The 18263-nt window shown below is 41.9% G+C and overlaps 1 protein-coding gene across 1 annotated transcript; it reads right to left on the bottom strand.

Moving 5' to 3' along the window:
• Window positions 1-647: 647 nt before the first annotated feature.
• On the bottom strand, window positions 648-10834 carry myo1hb (myosin IHb). The gene is made up of 32 exons (XM_056433302.1): window positions 10785-10834; window positions 9704-9865; window positions 9190-9305; window positions 8017-8215; window positions 7843-7923; window positions 7529-7708; window positions 7351-7449; window positions 7135-7248; window positions 6952-7023; window positions 6745-6864; window positions 6365-6432; window positions 6187-6292; window positions 6015-6095; window positions 5816-5907; window positions 5629-5723; window positions 4902-4948; window positions 4602-4682; window positions 4406-4511; window positions 4138-4255; window positions 3880-3993; window positions 3711-3787; window positions 3553-3621; window positions 3366-3450; window positions 3117-3279; window positions 2909-2992; window positions 2714-2807; window positions 2228-2283; window positions 2011-2146; window positions 1852-1922; window positions 1403-1500; window positions 1213-1312; window positions 648-1134 (listed from the first exon to the last, which is right to left on the bottom strand). The coding sequence occupies exons 2-32, from the start codon at window positions 9839-9841 to the stop codon at window positions 1108-1110; spliced, it is 3087 nt and encodes a 1028-aa protein (XP_056289277.1). The 5' UTR covers window positions 9842-9865; window positions 10785-10834; the 3' UTR covers window positions 648-1107.
• Window positions 10835-18263: the final 7429 nt, after the last annotated feature.

Below are 18263 nucleotides of genomic sequence, written 5' to 3'. Positions count from 1 at the left end.
GTGGGTAATATTGTCATGATAAAATGCTAACTGTGAGCATGTTGAACTGTAGTTAATATTTGAGAATACACTCTCTGAATTCTAGATGCAATCTTTGCATTTCAACCTGCATCAACATTTTTCCCTATAAATTTACATAAGACAATGTGTGATGAAAAAGATATTTATAGCATTGAGAACAAAAGAGTCATGAGCGGGAATGTTAGCATGCCAATGTTGTAAAAATGCATTTAACACATAAGGAATAGCATGTTGTAGATATGTATTATACAAAGATAAATACAATCTGAACAGTTTACGAGGAGAGCTGGACGTATATGTTCATGTTGGTATTTGTCCAGCAGGGGGTGATGCAGATTAAGGTACTGCAAAATCCAATGCTGCCTTCACTGACACAGAATTCATCATTTAGAAGACAAAAAGTAGAAGGAAGATGGACATTTTATTCTTTACAGGACGAGTTTGCTGATTTCCTTTAAGGGTTCATTACCCGGCAGTAGGGAGTAGTAGGGAGTAGGGAGAGCTGCTAGCTCAGGAGTCACCTCAGTAAGATATAATTGTTAAGTCTTCTTTAGAAATGTTGAGTGCCTGTGTATTTTGCTCTGTAATCACATCATGTGCCCCTAATAAATACTTTTCACATGCAGTGTCTGTGGTTTAACAAGTTTTTAATGTTACAGTAAAACATGAGTGAGGTATTAGAAACATGGCTGCACACATATGTTTATCATGTTATCATCTACACAGGATGTCAGAAACATCGAATAATAATAAAAAGATTACAAGCACTTCCATTAATATTAAGGATGGTAGATTTCCTTGAATCTGGGCTTGGATGAGTTTGTTCGCTTCGAGATGTTTTAAACTCCAGACATTAGGAACAAGCAGACCCAAAGATGCACTACTATTAGTTGTGTGTCTGCTCTATGGAGATATTGGCAGTGTAATGGTTGCGTACATATCATTGGATAACATTGTCATAAAGATGCAAACAGTAGAAATTAGCTGACATGAAACACAATTGGCAACAACCATGGAGCAGGATTACAGAAGAAACTCGGCTGTTTCTAAAATACGCAGCAAGATCATCCCACATCACTGGCAGCATCATCTGGACTTAGTCCTGGTTGATTCCTGAAGAAGAAAGTAAAGACCTTGGTCAGTTGTTGGTACAGATAACTAACATGATGCTTTGATGATGTCCACACTCACCACCATCAAATGGCCATTCTTTGCCCTGTAGACCATAGACTCCTGACCGCTCTTGAAGTCCACAAAGCCCTCTCTGCCAGGCTGGATGTCAAATCGCACACTGCAAGCGGCAGCAACCGTTTCACATCCAATTAGGCACATCCTTCGTTTTTGCTTGATTAATATTACTACATAAATCCAGAGTCTGTACCTGCCCTGGACCACTTTGATGCAGTTCTGCTTGTTGGCGATAAGACTCAGCTTAGTCAGACCCTCAAACAGGTAGTCACACTGCAGAACCAGATCCCCCTAAGAGAACAAATGGTGTCTTTTAAACTGTTAGATGTGGGGATTGTATCATCTTTAAGCCTTGAAGGAAAAGATTCAAAAGGTAACGTTTCCGATCTGATCTTGTTCTCAGTTTATCTAGAATAAATTTAAATGATTGCTTTTCGAGTCTGAGGTGGAGATGCACCGATATTGATGTCGGATATCGGTCCAATTCTAGTTAAGTCAAACCTGATGTTGCCTTACACATGAAGGAGTGATCCCAGTCTCTCTGAGACGTACAGCTTTTTAAGGAAACACTGGAATCGGATCGGTGTTGGTTCAGATCTCAAAGTATATTGTGTATAGACACCAGTCTGTTGGTAGGTCTACCTTTTTCTTCATGTCATCACATGTAACATGAAGGATCAGGAAGTTGTCACTCAGGTTGCTGACTGAGACACCTATAATTACAAAAATAAACCTGTTGCAATAGCAAGTTTCAAGCGCGTGTGTCGATCTCCGTTCAGATGATGATGATGCTCATTTGACCTTTCAGAGAGATGTAATCGATCCGCTGCTTGATCTTGGCCTCCTCAACCAGGTAGGCGGCTTCCTGGGTGAGGATGAGCTGCCGGAGACGAGGCCTGAACCCGTTCCTGTCGTACTTCACCACCGCTACGCTGTACTGTGGGACGGGCAGACACACTCAAGGTCAGCGTGGATGAAAGGGAGAAAAAAAGCTAAATACATTTCAATGTTAGTTTACCTTGACGTGCTCATGCCGTATCATCTGAAGCACTTTGACGCTTATGTCTTGTCCATCTTAATAGAATAAGAGAAGCCATGAGGGAGGATTTCACACACAAATTGAATACGAGAACACGATACTGTAATCTCCGTAATTCCATTATAACTTGCTTATCAATCTGCAAAATAGTCCATTTACCAGCTCACAAAGTAGCTCAGATTGCATAATCAGGTTTCGTTATTTGATTTGAAAATTAAAATGGACTGTTGCTAATTCTTCACCCTCTGGAGAGACTTATTCCCCATTTTGAAAGCAACACTCTGAAGGCGGTAGAGCATGAATACATGTAAACTCATGTAAAGTACTGCTGGCATCTGCAGTCTCCACAGGCCATTATCCAGTATTATCATGTTGTACGTATGCTCTACTTTAAAGTATTATAGCTAAATTCTATATTATTGTATTTATACACTCAATGAAAAGAAAACACCTTAGCAGTCTTACTAATTCTGGTGTCCATGAACGGTCTGCAAACACTGAAGGGGTAGTTTTCTTTTTTTCCTTTGAACATTGAGCTCGTCCGTGCTTTTAACAGAAGCTGGAAACAAAAATAGTAAAAAGTAAAAGAAAGTAATCAAGTGAATATGTCCGAGAGTCAAGTGTTACCTACAAACGATTTTCTTTATTTAATTATTGTACCTGAGCTTTCCTCTGTGGAGTTATTCCTCGGATGTACTTCCGCACCATGTGGCGAATGTAGAGCTTCTTCAACAGCTGGGACAACTAGAACAAATACAGTTTGACACCTTTCACAGGGGGCAGCCATTACCCAAAATCACCAACTTGTGCCCTCACACATGCAACCGTATACCTAGAAACAGATGAGGCAAACACGTGTATCACCAACCTCCTGCATTATCGGCGGAGGGGTGAGCCAAGAGTCTCTTTCCAAGAGTGTTTTGGGAAGGTTGTCCCTCAGACGCGTGAGGTAGTTCTGCCTCACGTAGGCCAGGTACTCACTGTTCTCTACGCAGGCCGGCTGGTTTCTAGTCATGAAACCTTTAATGAATCTAGAACAAATCAATAGACGGGTGACTTCTTAACGTGGACCGCATTAGACTGTACCACCATCTCCTCTGTCGTTGTGTGGACTTACTTCTTGATGACCTTGACAGCCCATGCCCTCTTGTCACGCTCCCTTCTGGCTAGCAGACCTCTCCAGCAGGTCTCGATCTTCGTGGCTATTTAGTTAAGAAAAGGCAATAAAAAGTGATATCGTAAAATGCATATGCAGCTTTTAGTTTATGCCTCTAAACACATCAGTTTGCATGGTTCACACTCACCAGCCTCTTTCTGTTTCAGGTAGTCTTCCTTCACCCTGTAGCCTTTGTACTTGGCCTGAATCCTTGTTGCTGCAACAATGACAGTTTCACTTCCACCCTCGGGAGCGTTAGGATGCTTCATGTAGAATTGCAAGTAAATGTACAGAACAACATCTCACCTAGCCTATGTTTGCAGACCTGAAAGGTGTCTTCTGTTGCAAACAGAGTTCTCGGGTGCCGGATGAAAATCTTTGTCCTTGAGGGGAAAAGTCAACCAGGGAGAAGTTCCTGTTCAAGGTGAACCCTTCATAGAAAGTCTGTGGCCTCTATACAGTCCCACATGCCTACCTGCCCATCTTGTACTCATCCGGTTTGTAGCCCAGATGTTTGATGAGGCACCGCACGCCTTCTGCTGCCGTACCTTTCCAGTTGGGCCAGGTGTCAGGACACAGAGCCTTATACCTGAGCACAGAAGAGGACCCTGGAATCACACACAGCTTTATACTTGATCAGAATAACAGCAACAACAATTAAACAGGTCCTCTGCAAAAAAAAAGAGAAACTTTAAATGCATTTTGTAAAGAGTGAAAGTATGTGCTTAGCTACCTCTGGAGGAATAACTCGTATTTGCGTCGGTAAGCAAACCCAGCACGTCTGACCCTCAGATGCTCCATCAGCCCCAGGTACTTCACCTGATGTCTCACCAACACATCATCAAAGCGTCCTGAAGGGGACATCAAAGAGTTCAGGGGTGGAAGCTGTCTGGTCTAACTGTGTCTGCTGGCTGACGGCAGGCTGAGCATACAGTAAAAAGCATGATCTCAGCTGGGTCTCTCGGGTCTTTTTTTAGAAGTGGAGGACGTTTGGGACACACCTGGCTGCTTGGCTTCATTGGGTTTAATGCAGCGGACGTACCAGGGCTCTTTGGACCTGAGGATCTCAGTCAAGCCCACGAGGCTGTTCTTAAACTGAGTCACCACCTGGAGAGTCACAGGAAAGGTGCCAATGGTGTGTTGATAGTAGTTGAGTAAATCAAGTCATTGAACGTCATCATCTGAATCGTTTCTTACAGTTTCAGGTCTCCTCTTGCTGTCCGGTTCAGAAGAAGGAAAACAATGTTTGATTATAGCGTTCTTGGACTGTTGCATGACCTTAAGGAGAATAGAAAACTGTGTAAGCATCCAACATGTCAGACAAAATGGTACATACCATGAATAATTATGTAATGTTAGAGTGCTTTACATTTATATATTTTATGTTATATTTTTGCAGGGTTTTGTGTGGGACCAGAGGATATCAGAAGTGATTCAAATAGTGTAAGACATTTGTGTATCATCTGGTATCATAATATCCAAATTAAATTGAATTACCTCTTTCCCATTTCGATACAAGAGATCATTGTTTTTGTCCAAGAATCCTGAAAGTTTAAAGAACAAAGTAAAACTATAAAATAGCAAAAAGTACAGTATTTCTTTTGGCAACAACACATTCTTCCTCTAAACAAATGTAAAGTTGAATTCACAAGTAATTAAATTAATATAATCTAAACATTTTACCAAAAATCCCTATTTGATGCATGTTCATAATTGTTTGAGGTGAGTCCATAGCAGTGCTTCGCTCAATAGGGATAGTGTAAACGTGATAATAAAATAAACACAATTGGCATAATTCTTACTTTCTATGAATCTGATGATATTATGAAGGTTAATTCTCCTTGAAGGTTTTACAGCACTTTGTTATAGCATGCTAGTTTTTCAAGCTAGGCTACTTGTTTTGATTCATGTTATTTATTTGGCTAGTTTGTTATTAATCTATAATTTTAATAATGTTAAGCGTGTGCCATGTTAAGTGTTAATTACATTGTAATCATTTGAAAAATATAGGTAATTGTTAATGGTGGGGAGAAATATTGTCACTTTAATGGTAATTTGTCAAACTGACATAAGTGTTTGAAAGTATTTTATTGACTGCATATTGAGAACTGAAAATGTGAGATCACTTGTTCATGGCTTCATGGGTCCTCTATTCGTGCTGCTGTTAATGACGTTGTAATAGAGACAGAAATCATTCCACGTACAGAGGTGTAACATCTCTCACCTACAACACAGTATGTAACCTCCCCAGCGTAGTGCAAGAGGCGGAAGTCTCCTCTGTTCATTGTTTTCCTTGTCTTTTGATCTGCAAGTTTATGTCTGCAAGAAGGTAGTGGAAGTCATTATGATATTCATGCTCTCAATATGCGTAGACAATGTGCACTTTCTCGAAAACAAACTGTGGAGCTCACGTGACGAAATGAGGATGACCACCAATCGTTTCCTCCATCTTCTCTAGGAAGGTGAGATCTGTGGCCTCTCCAGGACGTAAACATTCCTCGTCCTATACGAGAGGACGAGCATCAATAACTCAGTGAATACAGTTTTAGTTTAGTGGTCGAGTTTACTATTTGTTTTTTCTGGAGGAGCATAACGCAATCCTAACTTTACCAATAAAGAGATGATTCCTCTGTGTTTCTCCTCCACGAGATCACAGATGATCTTGTTGTTGAAAAATGGCACTGGTTCCCACTGTGCAAAAAAAAAAAAATTATTGTGAGTTTTATTTCTGCAATGTGAGTCACAAATGACATTAACATGCACGGATTAATAGCGTTATTACTTCAATCCCTTCCATCTCATACTCCTCCTGCTCTGACTTGAGGGTCAGCTGGATGAAAAGCTGCTGCAGCTTCTCGTTGCAGTAGTTGATGCAAAACTGCTCAAAGCTAAAATAAATCAGAGGCACTGTTAGTATCATATTCTTCATTTCGAATCAGCTCATCTGTGCAGGATCTCACCTGTTCACGTTGAAAACCTCAAAACCATAGATGTCCAACAGGCCAATTACTGTTTTCCTGGAGGAATCCTACAGATGGTTTACACAGATATGATTTCTTCACATGAAAAATTGTGTGATTTTGTGAAGTTCGGCCTCACTCTTTAAAGTGTTACTTTAAACAAATAAAATGACAATGAGGTGGAAAAAATCTGCGCAAAGTCAAATTTGGCAGATGTGCTGTTAACGCAATTGTGTGTTTTCAGACTCACAACCAATCAAATGGCTGCCTCAGGGTTACTAAAATCTCATGAGCCCAATTTACTCCCCGTTTATGTGTTCTTTATGAGACAGGTCTGGCTGTGCAGGACTAGAAAGAGAGAAGAATGCTTTTTTTCTCACCTTGTTAACTAAAGATTCATTGATCTTGTTGACCAACCAGTTGAAAGTGCGGCCATAGATTGCTTTGGCGAGGGCGTCCCTGGCATACACGGCATGGTCCACGGAGAAGGGACTAAACATCTTTAACATCAGAATAATGTAGATGATTTACGACACGCAAGTTAAAGACATTTTATACCTAAAATAAAATCAAATAAGTCAAGTCACCTCCTCTGTTTTGGCTTCAATCTTCCTGTGGGTTAAGCCCTGTTGGAGCACGTGAGGAGGAATCCCCAGCAACTGTACAGCAAATACAGGCAAACACATGTCATCTCTCTTCCTGGTCTCCATCAGAGAGTTGCATGGAGACGTATAAAGTGGGGTGTTTTTTTTGGGGGGGGGGGGCCTCACCTTTGACACCCAGTGCATCTCCTGGTTGTTGTTGAGAGAGGCGTATCCTAGAACATCCGCTTCAAACTTGATATTTCCCAGATGGAGCACGCTGGCAATTATTTCAAACAGGTGCTGCCCAGAAAGAAATACGTCATGAATCAGCAGCAACAAGTATGGTTCATCGTTTTAAACAAAGCTGTGTCCATGTGTGTGAAGATCTACGGTTACGCCCACCTCAATGTCACTCTCACTGAACTTTATGACAGAGAGGGCTCTCCGCACCATCTTCCAGTCACTTTTATCGTTGATAGAGCTAACTTTGGCACAATCACCCTGCAGGAGACAGAGTATAAAATGTCTGAGTTAAGAAGTTTTTGTTCTACCCGATATAAGAAGTGTTTTTTCCGCTAACCTGCACCAGGTAACGGTATTTCTGGCAGTTTCTCTCCAGGCCGAGCCAGCGAAGCAGCTCTTCCTCTCCTCCCTCCACCAGCTGATAGAAGATGTGGAAGTTTCTCTCTCCGTGGTTCTGGTGGACCACGCGGGACTTCTCCAGCAGGTAATTCAGGATGTGACCACCAACTGCACCCCCCTGAGAGCGAAATGTAAGTCTTAATTAATCATAAATCAGTCCTTGGTGTGAACCCTGAGGTCATTCCATCACTGTGGAATATCGTCCTGGTATTGTATTTTGGACTGTAATGTAGTGAATATATTTCAGTCCACCTGGTGGTCGAACTGGATGTCCATGTATTTCCCAAAGCGGCTTGAGTTGTCATTCTTTAGGGTTTTGGCGTTTCCGAAAGCCTTGATGGTGTAAACCAAAACGCCGTTAAATGCCTTCAAAATCATGTTATCCTAATAATCATAAGAATTTGTACACATAACCATGTCACTGACCTCAAGCACTGGGTTGGAGAGAAGCAGCCTGTCGCGGACGTTGTTCAGGAGTTTGGTACTTGGACAGCTGACAGCGTAGAATTGCAAGATTTTCTTGGAGGCCTCGGTCTTGCCGGCCCCACTCTCCCCTGAGATCAGGATGAAGTGGTTGTTGAACTCGGACAGCATGGTGCGGAAGACGTTGTCTGCCAGTGCATAACTGAAAGTATAGTAATAGCTCAACGTTAGCCCGGAAGTCAGACTCGGCTAAGAGTACTTTTTTTAAATCACTTTTTATTTTGCATTTTCCACAAACAGATTAGTCCTTGACATCGAGAAAAAAAATATATATATATATATATATATCTACAACAAAATAAAATCAGCACACATCCAAATCCATCCATATCCACATACACACCCACCCAACATTCCCACCATCCCCTCCCACATACTTATACATCTACCATCCAAGAGTAGGACCCAATGAGGAGGGAGGGAAGTACTTTTTTTTATTGCTAAACACAATGTAGCTTTCAATTCTCCTGTTTAAGTTATGCATTAAAGAATATAAATTCCACTTTTTCTTTACAAGAGGCCAAAAGCGTAACTCCATATTGTTGCAATGCATTTATTGGATAGCTAGCTGACACTGGAAAGATGAAAGATGATGAGGCAAGAGAGATTGAGCATGACCTGCAACAAAGGACCTCGTCATCGAAGGTTCTTGGAGACTCCTGAACTGCTTGAGCACCATGACGCCTTGCATTTATAATTCATTCTTGTGTCACATTGACATCCTATCTTTTCAATCTATTGTGATAATGTTTCATGCAATTGAAAGTTGTACTTAGGTAGAGTGGTACTTTTAGCTGAATGCTCACATCAGCATGCTAACAACCTCACAATGCCAATGACGATTTTAAGCAATTAAAGTGTTCATCATGTTCACATCTTAGTTTTGTTTATCAAGACTAAACACAAAGTACATTTGAGGCTGATGAGAATAGGATTCTCTTCAGTTTTTCAGGTTTTGCTTTGGTGAAATCCGAATTTTGACCGGATGATAACGCTAGATGAAAAGTCAGTATAGGATTCATCATCTGGTAAAATTGTAAAATTCCATAACAAGACATCCACCCCACTGTACACTATTACACAACATACATGAATACAACATTTATAAAATCTTACATATGAGGGGGCAGCTCAAAGAAGTTCACACCCATGTAGGTATCCATTTGCTTCTTGCTGTAGATGTCGAACTCTTTATACGGGTTGACCGTCACCAGGAGAGTTCCAATGTAGGTCTGCAGGGAAAGAAGATGAGAGGAAGTCATGTCCTGCAACACGTGCACATTTGATAATACAGGATATTTGTTTTTCTCAAGCGTTACATGACATTAAAGGAACGCTTGCAGCAGTGTGGTGTGCATGTATCACTCTGCTGATCAGTATTTGTGTTCCTCTTATCAAAAGCAATAAGTTTGGTTAATCACTTGTCATGACCTCATGGACACCGGTGACCTTTAGATTGCTCACTGTGCAAATGGAAAGAACAGGAGCTGCTGCCTCAGCAACACAATGTACCTTATTCAGCAGATGCAGCATTACGACCTTGTAGGGTTGAAGGTCGAGGGCATGAAGTTTAATGAGAGTAACAGAGCAAGTCGGGTTTTATAACATTACACTCCGCAGGAAGACTCACGTAGATGAGATTCTCATGGAAGCGTTTCCTCAGGTTGTCCAGGAAGGCGCTCTCGCTCGTGTAGGCGTCCAGCAGAACAAAATCCTGGATGCCCACACGATCCCGGGCTGTCAGCGAGGCCTCCATGTTCCTCAGCATCTGGTTACAGCGCTCCTCCAGGCTCTGCACATGTGCAGGAACACATCCGTGACAAGGAACCAAGTTATTGCAACATAACAATGTGACATGCCAAAACTGCACATTACGAGGCCTTGATAACACAATGTATTGCTCTTTTAAACAAAAGCAATAGATATGATGTTATTTTAGGCCCAGTTCTCATTCCAAAACCAGGCCTATACGTCCCATCCTTTTCCTTTGCGTCCTGTTTTCCCCAAACGTTATCTGTTTTTGTTGAGGTTGTCACCACTTAAGAACACATGCTCACAATCATGGATGATCTGGGATGTATTTTTTCCCAGTGAGTGCCTCATGTCCTGCCTGTCTGTCCCTATATCTGTGACTTCCAGTCAGTTTGTGGCCTTGGCTGCATCCTCCATTCACGTACCGAATCTAAATTCTGCCATCACTATCTAATCTGCTTCCTTTCTCTCTAGAAAGCCATCAGTTGTTTTTCAGGACAACAACCGAACAAACTCGCAATACCTGCACCAGAAGCGTCATATAGTCCACAGTTTAATACAAGATGAAACAATAACTGGCACAAACAAATACTTAATCAAGTGGCATCTAGAAGTCATTATAGTCAATTAAATATGTATAAACACAGGAAATGATCTGCCACTTAAAGATACTCAACTGAAGAAAGTGTCAGGTGAAATAATCAGCCAATGCAATGCACTTTAATTACGGTGCCATGAAAGAGCCACCCGGTATTACGCGTCAGTAGTTTGGCTCTCATTACTGCCAAGTTGACCTGTCGCCGTAGTAACTGACACTCACAAATCATTTTCCAGTAAAACAGGCTGTACTCTACTGACCGAGCAGAAATTCACAGCCAACTATCACAACACATCATGTCCCGAAAAAACACCAAATGTTCAATAACGTTTTACAGGAAAAAGTTGAAAAAGTGACTTACCCTGAAGGAACCTGATGTGTCTGTGAGTGTGCATCTGTGCCTATTGTGAACTGAACATCTGGTTTTATTGAGGGACAGTCGTATGACCGGAAACAAAAAAAAACAGTCTCCACTTCCCTTAATAGGAAACCATCAATAATGTAGTGGGGTCACAACAGAGGAAGCAAATATCATTTGAAATATGTATTTGTCTGTGTGCGCTTGAAGATAAATAAGTTACTCTCGATGTTACTCTACCCCATCATACTTGCATGACCGTTAACTGTGTGTAACTTTTAAACGAATGGGGATTTCAGATCTAAATCACAAAGAGTTGAATGGCTTCATGATGAAAAGCCGAGCAAAAAGAAAAAGACTATTTTCTCACCATTATTTGGGAAAGAAAAATACCTTATTTCGAGAATGTACTGCAATTTCCCCATGTTTTTGTTTCCCCTCCATATATTTATGAACAGTAAATATCAGTTGTATATTTTACATAGTAATTAATAAAATATAAAGCTGTAAGTCACCCTCATTAGCCAGAACACAATAATAAAACAAATTTATTTACAAAACATAAGAGAAAAGTCCGACAACTGGTAGCAGCACTATAATTTGAGAAGTTGAGGTATTTCAAAAGGTGCTTCTAAATACCTATAGTACCTTTAATACAGGCGTATGGTATTAACCTAAAAAATAAGAGCAGCACCACTAAAACTAGGGACCAAATGATTTTTCTACATTAGATTTCATCACACGTGTCTGTAAATAACACCTGATGAAGGCCTTCCAACTATTCGTTGATGAATTTGTTGTTGTTGTTTGCATGTCTCACATCAAATGCAAAAGCAAACAGAATTGGTAAAGCAGCAAGCCGGCTCGATTTGACTCAGATACTCTGCCCTGTTGTTGGCACTCTGCGGGCGTCTGTGTGTGCAGACTGTCGGCCGGGCTCAAAGTGCAGGGCCAAGATTTTCTGCCATCATGAGGAAACGTGACCTCTGCTGAACAAACTTCAGATGGTAAAACAACACGAACAGATTTGGCAGTTTTGCTTAAGAAGAGAGCAACAAGATGAGATGTGGCTTTTCCTGGTATACGTTGACATCTGATGTTAAATGGACGGTGCTCAAGACGTTAAGATATGAACAAAACATTTATCTGACGCTTTCATCCAAAGCGACTTACAATCATAGACACAACTACAGGGAGCAATTCAGGGTTAAGTGTCTTGCTCAAGCACACATCGACCAGGTCCGTGAGCGAGGAATCGAACCGCCGATCTTCTGATTGAAAGCAGAGCTGCTAACCACTGACCTATAGTCAGGGGTGCACATAACTGGTACGCAGGTACGCATGGGCGGAAATAATCAACAATGCGTAATGCCACTTGTGTTACTTCGCGCCTTTGCGTACTTGACCGATCTGATATTTATCGTCTCTAACCAGCAGCATGTCATTTCTGTCTCTACGTGTCGCGTTAACAATTCTCGGCTCTCCGTCTCCCGCGCCGCAGAGCTCCGATGCCGGCGTGTGCGCGCACACCGGGACGAAAAAAAGTCACTTGCACCCCCCCCCCCCCCCCCCCCCCACACACACACAGGTGAGCACACTCTCACTAGCACCCCCCCCCTCCCCGTAGGTGGCTGGCCGTCACAAAAGCTGACGCTACATATGGAGTGAGTACCAAACACCATCTCCCGGTACTCACCTGAGTAACTCACTGAACAAGTTATGTGCACCCCTGCCTATAGTCGCATGTATAAGGTAACACGTAAAAAATCCAACCTGAATAACTACAATAAACATCAAATGTTGATGCCAGGCTTCAGCGGAACAGGAAAGTCTATCTGACCCGGAGACCATCACCTGAGAGGGCGCTCCATTGTGCCTGTCCATCCAGTATGGTGCAGGATCCTGTTACGCAGCCACAAAGTGGCCGTTAGGCTCCTGAAAGAGATAGCGCTCCAAGTGGGCCACTGACTGACACCACACATCACCCAGGGCAACACACATTTAGGAGACTCCAGGTGTCTGGAGAAACCTGAGCGTCACAGGCCTCCATCACACCGGTCAGGTCCAGTACCTCCTCTGATGCTACTGTTTCACACAAGCATGCAGTCACATGCTATCAACCCATTACCCTGTTTAGCTATGTTTGCATCGCTAAATTGATGACATTTTATTTTACTTCTCGATCGTAAAATATGGTTAGCTTTTACTTAAAGCAGCATCCATTTCATTTTCGGGTCAGTAAAACAAACTGAACGCACAACATTCATATATTATGTGTCCAGCAAATACAGGGCAACATAAGCATTCATTTTGGAGTTGTGTTTTACGTAACCTGGTTTCCAATATTTACTTTTTTAGCCCTGTTTTTGCTCTCCCCCAATTGTTAACAAACGTCTTCTTTAACTGCTAAATGATACACTATATTCACAAGAGCGTCACTAACTTTGTCTGTCTGTCGTTTAGTGCTGAGAAGGTAACGTACATTGGGTTCCTCGGATATGTTTCATTAAAAACTGCAGCAGAGTGAATTGAAACATTGAAAGTTGCGACCTGTAAAACAAAAACACTTGGCTTTCAGATGCTAAAACCCTCTGAAGAGCTTAACTGCAGTCAAACATCTGGAGTTTTTAGCTGTAATTTCTTTCTTTTCATTATTAAGAAAATAAGACCTGAGATGCTAAAATCCCTTAAAATGATCTTAAAGTGCAACAGAGTTGCAGTCAAGATACACAAGCCACATTCAAGTAATTACCTCCTTTACTTCCAAGGCCATGGTTGAATCAGTCTTGTGTGATGAACCTGAGAAATCCAAATAACTTTGAGCTTCAATCCTCCGGGTGGACCACTCAGACCAACAGACCCTGTGACGGCTGCGCTAGAAGCCGATGAGTTCTCCCATCGTGGAGCCTCTCTGTCAGCACAGGTCCTTCACCGATAATCTACTGTCTCCTCTGCTGCTCAGGTTAGCATCGGCCCCTGATTCAAATAGTGGCCAGTCACCCTGACCCGGGGCAGAGCGGCTGAAGAGGAGGAAGAGGAGGAGGAGGAGGAGAGTGTGGCACTGCTGCTTCCTGCCGTGCTGGCGTCCCTGCAGGTAACGAGGCAGTAATGAGATACCTGGCTCTGGAAGCACTGGTTAAACATTCATGGAGCCCAGGCAGCAAACATTCATCCACCGCTTCACCTGAGTGATGAACAGCTACTCTATGTGTTTAAGGAAGAGTGTGTACGTGCGTGTGTTTCCGTGTGTGTGTGTGTGTGTGTGTGTGTGTGTGTGTGTGTGTGTGTGTGCAGGTATGTAATACAAGGATGGAGTAACAATATCCTCCCGGAGACCCGTCCTCACCCTCCTCTCCACAAAATTACAGCCCAGGTATTAGATTACTGGTCTTTGATTAGGCAGATGCGTTTCAAACTAATTACTCGCTGCTCATTAGAGCCACAACAACGAGTCCAGTTTTGGATCAAGCTACTCTTTATTTGGTGACACCACCTGTCAAAATCACAGATTATTTCAGAACTAGAGTAATGTGCAACTGTGATGCATTCGGTTTTCAATGAATTTTAAAAGAAACCTCAATTAAAAAATAAAATGTGTATTTAAATGATTAAACTGTAACATGGAACTGAACTGATTGTGTATATCATACTGTATATAAACATCCACTATTGTATACGTCTGCCTTCATATTATGGAGTGGCAACAGGACATGTGGGGAGAGAGAACAGATGAAGATAGACCATTGTACTTATAGTACTCTTTTAATTGTATTTGTTTATTGATATCACAATAATACAACATTGCACCCTCATCTTTGTCTTGTAGGTCAAGTGTGACATCCAGTGGGCAATGTAACATTGCCCTCTCGTTCCATCTGTTTAAAATGTAACATTGTGCTTCCTGTAAGCATCAACAAAGGCATCGTACCTAATAATAATAATAATAATAATAATAATAATAATAATAATAATATATCCATTTTTGATTTCTGTCGGGAAATTCTTTTCTGCATTTAACCCTTCCTTAGTTATTGAGGAGCAATGGGCCGCAGTGAAGCATCCGGGGAGCAACATCGAACCGACTACCTTGTGATTACGGGAGACGACCACTGTCCCCATGTGCTACAGCCGACATAAATCATAGATCAGCACAAAATGCACGGTGAAACATAAGAGCATGCTGGAAAAATTAACATTAACAAAATGCAATTAATTATGCAAATACTGAGAGGTTTCAGTCGTTGATGAACTATGGGGGCCAAAACAATTTACAGGGCACTCATGGAAAAAAAACAGTATCATTTGATGGCAACGCCTCATATCTCAACAAACCAATCCTATGTTGGTTTAAGCCACTGTGCAGTTAAAATATAAATGCAGCGGCAACTTCTGCTTGAAAAGAAAATATTGACACTGTATGTTTGCCCTCCATTTTGCACCTACTATTTTGATATGTTAAACCGGATTAAGACGATATCATAACAGGACTAAACGGCTGATAATTAGGGATGCTTTATTACTTTTTTAAGTTCTTCTTTTATATCCGGGGATATTTGATATGTGAACTTGGTAGCGATTAAAAAAGAAGAAGCAGTTTTCAATTCCTTTCTATTTCTGAGAACCAGTTGTTCATTTTCAGTACTTTGAGTATTCAGATTTGATAAATCTTCAAAAACTATTGAGGTTAGATGCTCACCCTTAATGATAACACAAACGACGGCTTCCTCAAGTATCTCCTTTCATGTTGTGCACCACCTCAACCCTGCACAGAGGGTTCACAGTGCACCAATAAAAAAGTCTTCAAACCTCACACTGTCCAGCATGACCTCAAACACGAGACCACATCTCCACATCAACTACAGAAAGACGAGGTCCAATAAGACATTGACTGCGAACGTGTTTCTAAAGAGTGAAGGGCAAGGCGGATCACACAGTGTCCTCGATCCACCACTTGTCCAAATAAATATTCACAGGCCCAATTAGTCCCAAACAACTAAACTTTCAACAAATCCTTTATTTATGTGAGCAAACGGCTTACTGTGGCCGGGGCAGGACTCTGAGGGCTAAACCCAGCTGTGAGGCTGTTGGTTTCAGCAGTGGAGCGTTCAGGGAACAAATCTCACAATAACTAATGCATAGCATCACTGTTTTCATAATGTGTGCATGCAAATGGAAAAGGTCATCCATATGTCAAAGCTTTTACGCATGTATAGCAGATAGTATTTACCTTTGAATCCATGTCTTGGTCCTCTGTGCAACTCAGAAAAGCTCTGCCGAGGTTCTGTGTCGTTCTGCGTGAGTCCGGCCAAGCAGCTGATGTGACCAGAGGATGTATTGTATATCCTACCTGTATTTATGTCCGTCCCATAATGCAGCAGCCTCAGCATGTCCTCGCGGTGTCCTACTTTTCGACCGCTTTTATTTTCAGGTTGGCCGTATTCACTTGAACGGGTGCAGAGGTGCCGACGGAAAGCTTCAATACAACACAAAGAGGATGCCTCCCTGAATATCTCTCCCTCTCTCTCTTCATTAAACATGACGTCAGTAAACAGCTGGACAAGGCTTTGAAATCACGGATTTTGGGAGCCCAAAATAATACAAAATTAAATATATTTTTCCATTTACCCTGTTGGCATTATTTATCAATCTAGATTATTTTGGTGGGAGTTGTGTGTCGTAGATATCGTCCGTAGAGGTGTCTGTCTTCTCTCCAATATAATGCAACTAGATGTTGCAACTGGTAATACATTTATAATATTTTAATGGACAATAGTATGTAGTGTACAAAGTAACATAGCATTGTAATAACAAAGTGTGCTTTCTTTGTAATTGGAATAAGCCAAATGTGTAACTTCTACCATTTACTCAAGTAGCTTACTATACTTACCTTTTGATGTTACTTTATACATCCACCACATTTAAAGGGGATTTATTGTACTCTTTACTCCACTATACTTTTATCGAACAGCTATAGCTACATTTTTAAGAACCATAAATAATATATAAGTGTAAGATAAAGATGTGTATATATATATATACACATATATATATATATATATATATATATATGGCTTCCATTTTCGGGGGTTGTAGATTTCATGTTGTCTATGAGTTGATTTCCCTTCTAAACATCTCACATCGTTTCATTTAGAATAATGCGAAAGGAACAGAAAAATATGAAGTCCAAACTTTACAGACAAATTAACTGCTAATACATCTTTTATTTGTACTTGTGTGGGATGCTGATACTTCTTCCATCTCAGTACCGGGGACTGTGTCAGTGTTTCTGAATGCTTCTCGTTTACAAAGAAAAACTCATGTACTTTTCTATTAACTGTGAATCATTTACCTAAGCAGAGCATCCTGTTGTATAGTATTACGTATATGTTGTTCTATAGAGCCACTGGTTTCAGTTTATTTGTGTTTGCTGCACTAGTAACTAACCCGAAGCCCGGTATTATAGGAGCAGCAGGCCTTAACAAGTCTTCTGTGATGCAATAGGCCAGGGGTCCCCAAACTTTTTCCTGTGAGGGCCACATAACGTTTGCCTTGTCTGATGGAGGGCCAGCCGGGGGGGGTGCTAGTGAGAAGTGAGTGTGCTCACCTGTGCGCGCGCATCACGGCTGAGTGGTGCGCGCGCATCACTCACGCTCTTTTAATGTAGTATCGATACTAAAAATATGGGGGGGGGGGAATTACATTGTGGCGGGTGGAGATTTCACCCTGTTATAATAGTAGGGATAACACTGGAGTTGATAAGCGTGTCTTCTTGTCTGATCAATACGCAACTGTGAGGTGCGCGAATGGACCGAGCGGCCAGCTGCTGATCACTCACTCAACAGCCCGACTTGCACGGGCAGACGGTGCGCGCACAGCGCGCAACATTTTTTTTTGAGAGCACCGAAGACTCATTTTGACCCAGGAAAAATCCTGGATGCGCGCGCCACTCGCTGTGAGCGCATGCGCGTGCAGACAGCATTTAACGGAGCGAAGCAGCGCGTGCGCTCTGATCGCTCTTTTAATGAAGTATCGATTCTAAAAATATGCTAAATCACATCGTTTTTAACGTACGGGTACTTTGTTAGTATCGCTACACCGTGCAGCGTGACGGCAGCAGATGTAGTGGGCTAACATCCAAGCTAACCTAACTTCCCAAACGCTGTGGACATCTGAACGCTGATTGGCCGAGACGCGACACGTCCCATCAAAGATGTTCTATTGCGAAGAGCACCACTCCACATTTTCTCCGCGTCTCACTGCAATCTCAACGGCAGCGGGCCAGGTGAAAAAAATAATAAATCGGAACGCGTCTCTGGTATTGTTCAGGGGGCCGGTCCAAATGGGGAGGCGGGCCGGATCCGGCCCGCGGGCCGTAGTTTGGGGACCACTGCAATAGGCAGTGGATGTGTAATTATCACCATGTGTGAATATGAACTAACTTGCAGTTTGATGTTTCTCTACTGCAGTTAGATTTGTGATTGT

This window comes from Pseudoliparis swirei, chromosome 15 (genome assembly GCF_029220125.1).
Source record: "Pseudoliparis swirei isolate HS2019 ecotype Mariana Trench chromosome 15, NWPU_hadal_v1, whole genome shotgun sequence".
NCBI lineage: Eukaryota > Metazoa > Chordata > Actinopteri > Perciformes > Liparidae > Pseudoliparis > Pseudoliparis swirei.
Note: the sequence above shows the minus strand (reverse complement) of the source record. Positions and strands in the feature narration are given on the sequence as shown.